The sequence below is a fragment of the Acanthaster planci genome, linkage group LG03 (genome assembly GCF_054643075.1).
Source record: "Acanthaster planci isolate LZ-2023a linkage group LG03, COTS_SCS, whole genome shotgun sequence".
NCBI classification, from domain to species: Eukaryota; Metazoa; Echinodermata; class Asteroidea; order Valvatida; family Acanthasteridae; genus Acanthaster; species Acanthaster planci.
The window spans coordinates 4368098-4379964 of record NC_141779.1 but is presented as its reverse complement, the minus strand read 5'-3'; the positions used below and the strand labels follow the sequence as shown (position 1 = coordinate 4379964).

General features: G+C 43.0%; 1 protein-coding gene across 3 annotated transcripts in view; it reads left to right on the top strand.

The window, feature by feature from the left end:
• LOC110986481 (tyrosine-protein phosphatase non-receptor type 23-like) overlaps window positions 1-11867 on the top strand; it is a 28547-nt gene that overhangs the window by 13182 nt on the left and 3498 nt on the right. The window contains exons 15-23 of one of the 3 annotated variants that reach the window (XM_022248386.2): window positions 501-697; window positions 1065-3371; window positions 3552-4159; window positions 4607-4703; window positions 5635-5837; window positions 6358-6548; window positions 7325-7429; window positions 7874-8012; window positions 8870-8930. In XM_022248386.2, the coding sequence (XP_022104078.2) occupies window positions 501-697; window positions 1065-3371; window positions 3552-4159; window positions 4607-4703; window positions 5635-5837; window positions 6358-6548; window positions 7325-7429; window positions 7874-8012; window positions 8870-8930 (3908 nt within the window). Of the gene's footprint in view, window positions 1-500; window positions 698-1064; window positions 4160-4606; window positions 4704-5634; window positions 5838-6357; window positions 6549-7324; window positions 7430-7873; window positions 8013-8869; window positions 8931-11013; window positions 11036-11867 lie in introns of all 3 variants that reach the window. The other 2 variants (XM_087134735.1, XM_022248378.2) reach the window with 2 other exon arrangements.

The window sequence follows — 11867 nt, the reverse complement described above, 5'->3', positions numbered from 1 at the left end:
TCATTGCATGGCAGACTCTGCTGTCCCATTCCTCAGTGGGTTTGAAGTATGTTTAATCCATATTCCAGCAATCAGATTCATTTGAAGAGACCTGGTACAGCTGTCCTGATCTGACGATTAATCATGAGATGTGAAGAATAATAACCAAATCCCATTGTGGGTAAAACTTTCCCCCTTTAACCCCTGCTCCATGACTGCATATTCAGCCCAAGGAAATTCCCAAGCTTTATTGTATAAGCATTTCCACAGCAAATACCTACTCCAAGGAATTTCAAGCTCAGACCAAATTTGGTCAGGGACTATTTATCAACTAATGGTTGACTTTACCTGGTAACCATTGCTTAAAACATGTCTTGGGTACCAAACAAAATTGACCAATGATTCACAAGTGGTCCCTGCTTGAACCTGGTCTTAAAGGTGGATCAGGAGATGTCCATACAGCTCCATTTGAAGATTTTACTGATAGGCTATTGCATCATTCATTACACCTCATGTTCCAGACGAGATGACAAGATCCAGGAGCTGATAGGGTCGTACAAAGTGTATGATGACCTCGTGGCCAAGTCCCACAAGGGTATTGAGTTCTACAAGAAGCTCCAGCAGGAGCTGAGCAAACTCCTTACTCGGACCAAGGGGGTCGTCAAGGTCAACCAGGAAGAACGAGAGGCTACCATGGCCAGGCTGAAACCAAAACCAGGTAAGAAAGGGTGACCCAAGTTGATTGATTGTGTGCTTCCTCTGAACCCCTTTTTGACTGCAGTTAGCAAGTTGTGAACTCTTTTTAATAAAAATAACATTAATTTTTTGGCATTGTATATAGCATTCTAAATTGGACGGAATCAATCTGAAAGGAAACATCACCCAAACTTCCAGTGTGAAATAGTATAAATATGTTTATGATTGAAAGACTCATTTAAACTAAAACTGTCTGTTTTTTACTAATTCAGATCTCCTGATCCTAGTTGCTGAAATTCTGCTTTAAAATGTATTAATTATCGCATGAAAGGTAGCTGTTGTTAACCAAAATTCTCAAGATAGTTTCCTCTTTAATCTTTTCTTTACAGTGCAAGCTAGACCCTCGGCACCCAAGCCTGTCCTCCCTGCCAATCCTGTACCTTCAGGTCCCAAACTTTCTGATTTCTGGAAACCCAAGTCATCTGCCCTCACCCCACCAGTTGGAGGGGGCAGTATTGGCAGTGTGCCAACGATGCCAGCAGCAGTATCTGGGCAGCATCCATTGCCTCTGGGCCATGGACCCTACCCCAGCCAGGGTTTAGCAAGGCAATCTAGTTTTGACTCCCCATCAAGCCTGTCTTCGTTGGATAGTTACAGGCTGCCTTCTCAGATGCCCTCACTTTCACAGCCTGGGTCAGGTTCTGGCTCACCAATCCATGTAGGGCAGCCAAGCAGCACAGCTAGTGACCCATCAAGGATGCCCCAAGGTACTCCTACAGTTCCCCAGAATCAACCTTCTGGCCCTGTGTCTCTCCAAAGCCATCCCCCTGCTGGCGGGCTGCCACTCAGCCAGGCACAGCAACCTCAGCCAAGTGTACCACATCCAGGAAACCTACCACACTCTCAGATCCCCATGATATCATCTTCTGGATCCCAGCAGCCAGCGATGCCTGTCAGCAGACCTCAAATGCAGCAACCCATGAAGCCCCAGCCATTCAGCCAGTCACAACCCCAACCACCACCACAGCTAGCTTCAGGATCGCTGCGTACTCAGCAAATACAGGCGCCGCATTCACAGCAGCAGCCTGGATACTCTTTTACCAGCTCTGCACCACCAAGTAGCTATCCTCAGCAGTCAGTCCCTCACATGCCACCTGGCGCCCACCAACAGCAAACTGACCAACAGCCTCACAGTGTTCAAGCCCAGCCACACACCAGCACAGCCATGGTTAGCAGCATCACAACCCCAATCCCGGCAGCTGTAACTCACGTACCGATGCAAAATCCAAACAATGTGAATGCCCACCAGTCTCTTAATGGGCATCAGCAAATTCCTCAAGGTGGGAGTTCACGTCCACCGCACCTGAGCAGCCAGATGCAGTCTCAGCCCTCTGTGATGCCGCAGTCTAACATCCCACCACAGCCTCAGCAAATCAACACACCACTGCCAATGAACCAACCACACTCTGGATACCAAAGTGTCATGCAACAGCCACAGAAGCCAATAGCCTCACAGCCTGACAGCAAGTCACAATTCACAATGATGCCAAACCAAATAAGACAGGCACAGCCACCACAGAGTACATCACAGCCTTTGAGCCATCAACAAGGAATGTCGCAGCTGCCAGGTGTCCAAGGAGCTCACCCCACTGATCCACAGCAGCAGCAGCAACACCATCATTACCAGCAACCTGCTCAGCAGTTCACCCAAACACCAAAAGCTAGTCCCCAGCACAGACCCCAACAGAATACTCAGCCCAGGCATCCTACCCCATCTGGTCCTCAGCATATGGGGTCACAACAGTTCAACATGCCACCGAGCCAAACATCTACAGCTAGCCCTCAGCACAGAATGCCTCTGCAACAAGGTCCAGCACAGCCAAGTCCCAATCAGCAGGCAGGTTTCGGACAGGGCATGCCTCCGCCACAGCAGCAGTACCAGCAACAAGAGAACCAGCAACAGCTTCAACAGCAGCCTCTAAATCAGCCACAGTTCTCAGCCACTCACCCTCAGCAAGGAAGCCCTGTCAGACATGGGCCTCAAGGTATACCTCAAGGTGTCAGGTATCCATCCCAGGCTCAAGGACAGCAGGCTTACCCTCAGCAGCAACCTGGGTCAGCACAGAACTTGCCTCCAGCCAACCAAGCAGCAGCTTTGTCAGGAGGTGGTATGCCTGGCATGAGACCAGCAGGTACTGCTGGACAGCCTCCTCATGCCATTGGACACCAGCAAGCTAACATCGGACAACCCTTGAGCCATGCAGGAAGACATCAGATGGTCCCTACAGGGCAGCAGCCTGGTTCAGGTAGGCAACCCACATCAGTGAGTCAAGTTGTTCCTACAGGGCCACAGCCAGGAACCACGGGTCATCCAACAAAAGTGGGGCAGGCTGCACAAACACCATATCCACAGGCCGGGGGTCAGGTGTTGCGAGGTCCACAACTACAGCACCAACAACCAGTCCCTACTCAGCAGCAGCAGCAGCCAGTGCAGCAGCACAGTGGTCCAGCACAGTCCAACCACCAGCCCTATTCTCAGCAGCCACAGTCACAGCAGAGTGGTCAGTACACTGGCGTTCAACAAGGCACGGGGTATGCAAACCAGTCACAGCACCTGCCGCAGGGTTTCAGCCAGCCCAGTCCAGTCCAGCTACCCCCAAGTGTAAACCCACCCAACCCAAGAATGCCTCTTCCAGGTAACAACCAACCACCTGTTGCAAAGCCACCCAACCCAAGCATGCAGCCACCTGTCATGAACCCTCCCCTTCACCCTAACATGCATCAACCCTTTCAAAGCATCACCACATCCAGTGCCAACCCTTCTCATCCAGGAATGCCCATGCAACAACCTCACGCTACCGCTGTTCTACCCCCAGGAGGATCTTCGAATCAGCCTTACCAACAGCCGGTTCAACCCCCTCTGAATCAAGTGCAACAGGTCAACAAAGCCCTGAAGGAGGAGCAGCGACGCCTGCCTCAGCCTTCCCTGCAACCTGTGAAGATAGACCCCAGCTCCCGTGACTTGCTCTCCAACAGCCCGGACAGTGAGCAGATATCCCTTGGTAAACCCCTGGTACCACAGACGGACACTTCAGAAGCTTCACCCGAAGATGCCACCTCTACAACCTCAGTGGAGGCCCTCACCTTCCCAACAACGACACCACCCACACAGCCTTATTCGTCTAATGAGGCAGCGTTGTCTGACATTTTCAAACAAACTGGACTTCCCAGCACCTCCACCCAACCTGCAAAATTGGCAGAAAGTCAATCCCCAGGGAAGCCAATCACAATTGTGCCATCCACAGTACCCTCATCAGCAGGACAGTCTGTCATTGCTCGCCCATTTCCTAAGTCTAAAGATCCCTATGATGATAAGCACACACTGGATAAATTTGTGGATGAGGTTGAGAGATTTGAGAAGTATGTAGATGGGCTTGGGAAACAGATGCTAAGTGGGCCAATAGTACTTGATGGACTGTGGAAGGTAAGTGCCCATGTAAATATTAATTTTGGCATAGATGTGATTTTTGCCATATGTCAAAACAGAAAAAATTACATTAATATCATTAATTAAAGCAACCTGGAAATTATGAAGCCATTTTCTTTCCTGGACTTTATAATTAATATGTAAGCACCCAGTCAGTTTCCCTGCATGGTTTGTGTGATAGTTTGCGTTAAAAAAAAGCCGTATCCTATTAAGTGATCCTCATTCCCCACTTCACGGGTTGTACATGTATCGTGTATTTGGGGCGTGATCTGTGGCTACATGTACGGTGTTTCCTGGTTTTATGGCATCTGACCAGCTCTCCACAAACAATGAAACTTTAAAACTATTAATGTTAGTTGTGCTTGCCAATTAACAGACAAGGTGGTTATGATGATTGAGAAGGAGGCCTCATATATTATAATTGACTGTCCTTTTTTACTTAAGGAACTGAGTGAAGCACAGGATCGTGACACCAGGCATTGTTCCATTGCTGTTGCCCGTTGCTACTCTATCAAGAACAGACATCCGGATGTAATGCCATGTAAGATGTAACACCTTTCAAATTGTTATTATTAGATTCAGTACTTTATGATAATTGTAACACTGGGGAATGAATGTTTGCCAGTATGATTTGTGGATAAGTTGGTCACTAACACTGCTGAAAGTCTTCTACTTCCCGTTTATACTTCAAATTTTATGCAAGGAATTGTGCTTTGCACAATGAAAGTTAAGACCCCCAAAAATACTCTGCTTTCCAATTACCTGACCGACCCTAATTTTTCAGTGCGACCCTAAAATTTGTTTTGGCAAGTTAGAAAATAAATAAAAAATCAACTAATATTATATATATTATATTCGAATTGACTCGGCCCTATGAAAATCAATATTGCAAAAAGATGTCTGCAAGTTAATTCACAGAACTTAGTCAGTTGTCTGTGTGTGTAGTTTCTGTGTTCATAAGTTAAATTTGAGGTTGCTTGTACTTGAAGTGAACGTGCTTCCGCAAAGTTTCCTGCCATGGCACAATGTTTATTGCCACCTGTCTGGATGCATCATGGATGCTTACCACACGATACACTGACATTGTTGGCCAGTTTGCCGTCGTGATTACCTAACTAGTATTGTGCATAGTGGTGTATTATTGTCCATAATTCTTAACAAATGTCAACTGCAGAAATTTGTACATAGATTAAGGCACTTTTTGAGGCAATTTTTGGTAGCTTTCGTCCCCAGTCTTACCATTCGATTTAGCACAAAACAATTGACCCCCCCAAAAAATAATTCCCACCTAACGCCCCTTTTTGAGATGCATGTAATCGGAAGCATAACTACTTTGGGGGGGCCTAAACTGTAATGAAAAGGCTTAAGAAAATGGGAAGTTCTTCTTGCTCACCTGTATGTCATTGATTTGTTTTACTTGTCTCTGGAAAGGATAGAAAACATGTATTTTTCCCTTTTTATATAATGTGTAGATGATCATAATCGTGTCAAGCTTCAAACTGGCAAGGATGATTACATCAATGCCAGTTTCATCAATGATTTATCCCCGGCCTCCCCTCGCTTCATTGCCACCCAAGCTCCTGTAACCTCTGCCTTCAGTGATTTCTGGTTGATGGTCTATGAGCAGCAGGTTTCCTTGATAGCCATGCTAGTTTCCCAGGCGCCCACAGCCAAGGTAGGTGTACTGTGCTCCTTATGTGACACATGTCACCTGAACACCCACACGGGCCAGCACGCTCCTGACAGGACATGTAGGGGGCACTTTATGTCCTAATTGCAAAAAGGACATTGGGCCATTTCCTGATCACAGTTTCATCTTTGCATTCAGCTTGTGGAGTGCTCTATAATCAGTCTGGAGGTCAAATATTATTGTGACATTTCTGCATTAGAAAATGAACTTGTATAGAGCTAAAGTCTCTCAACTCGGAACTAAATTTTATGTAACCAAAGCCTGAAGCTGAATAGTTGAAGCAATGATTTGTAAACCCTCTGTTGTGTTTTCAGTTAATACATGCACACATTGGTGAATCTGACTAGCACCTACCTGCAGGCAAATGGGAGGAATCACCAACACATGGCTGGATAGCTCAGGTGGTAGAGAACCGACATGGTGTCCTGGAGGTAGCAGGTTCAATTCCCACTATAGGCAATTTCTTTGTTCATTATTAAACTTTAATTCTTGTTTTTCTGACCAGAGCAAAGCAGATTTTGACCAGTACTGGCCCGAGGAGCGAGGCCAGGTCAAGACCTACGGGTCCATCCTTATCAGCCTTCAGAGCAAGAGATCCACTGACCACCAGATAGACAGGACATTCCATCTGATTCACAAGGACACCAAACAAGAGAGGACCGTCTTTCAGCTTCAGTTTACTGCCTGGCCAGAATTGTAAGTTGTAAATTTGTTGAACAAAAAAGTAGTTTGTTGCTTGTCTTGGTGTTAGATTTGTCCACCAAGAGTTGGGATCCTCCAACGCAAATAGTGTCTTCTCAATGTATGTCATCTGCCTCACCTTTCTTAAAACTTTTTATTGATGGAATGTTTGAGAATTTGGTTAAAGATGTTTTCAGCTGTTCTCCTGAGCATCTCCCATAAGGCAACCTTTATTTTCATTTAGTGGTTTTTACGAGCCAAATACAAATAATTTGCAACTGAGTAATTGACACATCCATTGATTAATGGAGTAACTGAACAATACTTGCAGCCCTAAATCTTCTTTTCTTTGTTGTTAACAGTGTCAAGCTGCCTGTAGCAAAAGTCTGATGTGGTTTATTTTATAAAGTACCTGTCCAATTTTTCTTGTGTCGCTGTCACATCCAACGTATGATTTTTTAAGTTCATTATACACTCTTGCATTCCAAGAGCAATGAATTAATGCAAATTATCTGCCAAGCAAATAGAAATAGTTTGAAATCAATTTCAGTGATATTTTCGTATCAGATTACAGAGGTCAGGTGTAACATGGACGCTAGATATAACACTTTTGGACCCTGAATTTATAGAATGACCCATTAGTGCCCCTAATGTTGTGCCATTATGACCACATTCATTGATCAGTACACCTGTTTCATACAAAACCATGCAGTTAAACTGTGATGTATTTGATGTAGTCTGGCATTGTTGATTTCACAACTTGACCCTGTTTCTGTTATTTTTCTCTGTAGTGGAGTTCCCAACCGACCTGCAGACCTGCTTCAGTACATCAGTGAAGTCAATAGTTACTACATGCAGCAGAGAAGTCTTAGCACTCCTATTGTAGTGCACTGCAAGTAAGTTACTGGACAACTGTACCTGGATCTTAGTCATTACCATTGACCAAAAAGTTTTGATATAATTGTATTACATAAGATATACAAAGTGTGAATGTAGGTCAGTTGAAAGACATTAGATTTAAAGAGGATATGAATAGATTCAAGGTGTCAGTTACTTGGAAATCCATACCACGAGTCAGTGTCTTTCATACCTGTTTTGAAAAGTGCTCACATAAGACACTGATTGATAGTTGGAAATTGGACACATTGACTTTATCACCTCACATTGATGAAGAGAGTGTAGTGTTATCAAGTGATAAAGAAATACAGAAAATGGTTGGGGAAAACCCAAACACAGTACATTAGCTTTTGGAAGACCAGTCAATCAGTGGTTCACATCACAAGGCTAGATTTATTATGCAGTGGCTTCGTATTTTGTTCCCATAATCTTGTATCTGGTAGTTCTGGAGTTGGACGGACGGGGACATTCTGTCTGATCTATTCGGCAGTTCGGGAAATGATGTGCGGGGGCGGTATCATTGACATTCCCAGGAAGGTGAAGACACTGAGACAACAGAGGAGAGGCATGGTAGCTGAGAAGGTAAAGACTCTACAGTGTCAAGTGGGCAGCAATATTCCTATTTTGTCTTGTCAATTTTAAATAGTTTGAAGCCTCATTCCCTTGAGCAGTGCACATTGTTACTCAGTCATTGCTACAGATTTCTTTGACTTTGGTCGTTGTGCATAAATGCATGCTCAGTGGAACATAGTGAAGCACAGTTAGGCTCCACTTAGTATGCACACTCATTCCATTTCTTTCATTTAATGATAATGCAAGTTTTGTGCTCATTCAGTTGAAAATGAGTCGTTCTTGTTGGACTTAAAACGTAACTGTAAATTGACATGTATGCCTGCTCTTGCTGTGTTATTCGCTGGCTCTTGTGAGTTGTGAGCAATGCAATCTGCAGCTTATGCAAGGAATCAACAAAAGAACTCTTTTGCTACATTCAAGCATGTTACAGCTTGAGTATAAGCTAGGGGATAGAGAACGGTCATGCTTGGTCAGACTCAGGGGAGTGTAGTCTCACATGAGTTTACAATAAGGCAGATCAGACTGCAATGTGCGCGAAACATTTCTGTCCACCCATGAATATTGAGAGAAACACATTGAAAGCAGCCTTTGTTATTTACTTTGAGAGCTTGTTGCGTGTGAATTGGTTTATATTCCACAGCCAAGCCTCATGGGCATCATACCAATTCAAGGCATGGAATTAAAACCTTTGGTTTAGTCAGAAACATTGTAGTTAGAGAAGAACTAGCTAGCTAGGGAAGGGTAGCTAAAAGTACATGGCCAAACTAGATCGATATGAACATCGTTAGGAAAAAAGTCCACATGCATGCTACCCCTGAAGTAGACCATGAGACACTGATTTTGGTACTTTTTTGTTGTGTACTCAGGAACAACTGAAGTTCACCTACACAGCAGTCTTGTGTTTTGCACAGCAGATCCTCTCAAAGCGTGAGTAAGCTGACGTAGTCAGACAAGATCAGTGATGTTTTGTCTCCATTGTGGCAAGGGCTAAGCTTTAAAGATGTTTTACGTTTATAAATTAGTGATTTACACTAATCTTCCTGTTTGTTTCAGTGTTACATATTTGTGACCAGTCAGGACAAAATGAGAGTAGAGTGGCATCCCGCTCTTTCCTATTTTTAGGGTTAAAAGTCATATTGACGGTCAATTTTTTGATTTTGTAATATTGGAAAGAGTAACTTGTCGGCTATGTAATTCTAAATACAGAGATGCCAACATTAACCACTTGCTGCCAGGGAGCCCAGTTTTGGGCATGTATTCTTTATATGCGTAGCCGGGGTTCCCAAAATCTGACAAAGGGAACTGGGCCTTTAACAAAAGACCGTACTCGGAACAAAAGACCAGGTTGCTGGGAATTACCAACGTTTTTTCACTGTCAATAGTGGAGATAATCCACTATTTTTTTGAAATAGTATACCACTGTTCGGAGCATTCAGTGCGAGTGGATTACCACCGGGGACAAAAGTGCTCCACCACCCCAGTGATGAGCCACACAGTACCGCTGCACGCTAATTTGGCCCCTATTGAAAAGACATCAGCAGCGTACTGTGCCAGTTTCATGAACAAACGAAAATTATGTAACACTGCATAATCTAGGCTCTTTTTACAAGACAGCAGGCCTGGCTGAAATACTCCAGCGTCAATAGATGTTGTCTGTCAGATTAGAGGAGAAACCAGACAGTCCTTTGTGCGATGTCCAGTAAATGAAGATTTTAAAGAATTTTGAAAACGGAAACAAATGAAAAATTTGGCGAAATGTGGTTAACAATTTAGGCGTAATTTTAAAAAAATTTTTCTCCAATTACGAGTTTATATATATATATCATATTTTATTATATTTTCAAATCAAGTGAATTTTGTGAAGAAAGTATGAAAACACACTCCTTGACTCCTTTTACTTCATATAACATGTACCGTAAATGCATAGTTTGGTATTAGTCTATAGGTTGGCAAGTGTAGCGCCCAAAACGGCACAAATAATCTTGTCAATCTATCTGTAGCAGTGTAGCTACGGCTACTTTTATTGCATATTTCCAATGCAGCAAAGACCGAGATAGCTCTTGCTCTATGTAACGGATTCGGATACAACGCTAGATTGTTCGCAATCTAGCACCTAAAATAGTCGATAGTAGTAGCTAGATCGGAAACCAGCCAACTGTGCAGTCAACTCGGCTCACTCTGGCGCGTGATATGGATATTAATGGTTTCAACATTTACTGTACACTGTACGCCTGTTTACAATACAGTTATTCGACATTTATGCACCAGAAAACATTAAAGTTTCCTAAAAATAATGGAGAAATTCCACCAGAAATTTGAGGAGTACACCAAAAAGTGGAACTTCGTTGTAAAATCAGGTTGCAGTGAAAAATTTGTGTTCATTCTGCAACCTGTGTCGGTGCAACATTAACATTGCGGAGCCTACGTAGGCTATGACATCGACAAGCACAGTAAAACGAAAAAACGTGTTGGATTTTCATAATTAACAGGTATGTGTACACACACACATACATGTACATGTGTACATAGGCTAAGAAATATTTTGCCTGAGGCATGTGGCTTGTTTCAAATTACTCTTTTTTGAGTTGCAATGTTGGCATCTCTGTAAATATTTTGCAGGATCATATATTTAAAAGTGTCATTTTCTCAGCAATTTTGACGATAACATTTATGCCTGGTCAGAAATGTTGAAACAGTGTCGGGAACAAAGATGCAAAACTGCCAGAATAATGTCAATTGGCATCTTATACTCTTATACCCTGAGTATTCCATGTACATACCACTGGAAAGCTCTTTTCTGCTGAATTAAAAAATACCAATATCTTAATTTTTGAAACTTCCGACTTTTAGCTTATTTTGTGGTGGTAGGTCACATTTTTACCTTTTCTCTTGAGAGCATATCTTGTTGTCTCATCCAAAATGTACATTATTAGTGACTAGTCACGTATTTACCCATTATCAGCAGGAACCGACTCTAAATCACTTGTGTTTTTCCCCAACATGTGCCTAGTTGAGCAATGATTCTGTTTCACGTAAGTTGTGCTGTTTTGGATTTATTTGTTGCCCCTTAATTCTGTACTTTCATTGCAGTGTGTAAAAGTCATTTACCTTTCAGCTTGCATGTATGCTGAATCATTTGTGATAAAATTATCTCTATACCGCTCCTTTTTTGCCCTGAAAAGAGGAAAACGATCTGGAGATTGTTAAGAGTTTGTACCTTGGCACACAGAATTGTTTTGTCACATCAACTGCATACACATCCTTCCATAGGCACTTACAGTTCTTCAATTATAAACAATCAAAAGATCAAACAAGAATAGAAAACACGATACATTGGTCTTAAAAGGTGGACTGATGTAACCGAGTTGTTTTACAAATATTCAATAAATAATACAAGATGTGGGGAGTGTCCAAGACTTAATTAAAGGAAAAAGAAATTAAAAAATGACACTTCTGGCAACTACTGAGGATGTTTCAGGGGCATTCAAAACCCAATTTTCAGCTAATACTGTGACTTGTCTGATCATTACACAATCTCTTACACACCAGGTTCTCCCAAAGACGTCCAGAGCAGCACACAAAAAAAGAGAAAATCTAATGCACACACACTGTCACTTCTGTCTTATATTCCATCTGTCATCAATTTCACAACACATTTTGAACATCTTTAGATATATCAGTATGATGTTGGTGCAGATTGTCGCAATCATAACCAGTACTCTTGTTAAATTAGAGTCTTCTCCAAACAAGTCTGCCTTGGGTTTTTCAGTGCATTGGTCCTGTTTTATTGTGAACAGTTTAGCGTATGGCCTTCGTGAACATTTCTGAAATCTTTTCTATAGTGGTCTGTTCCCCTTTTCCCCT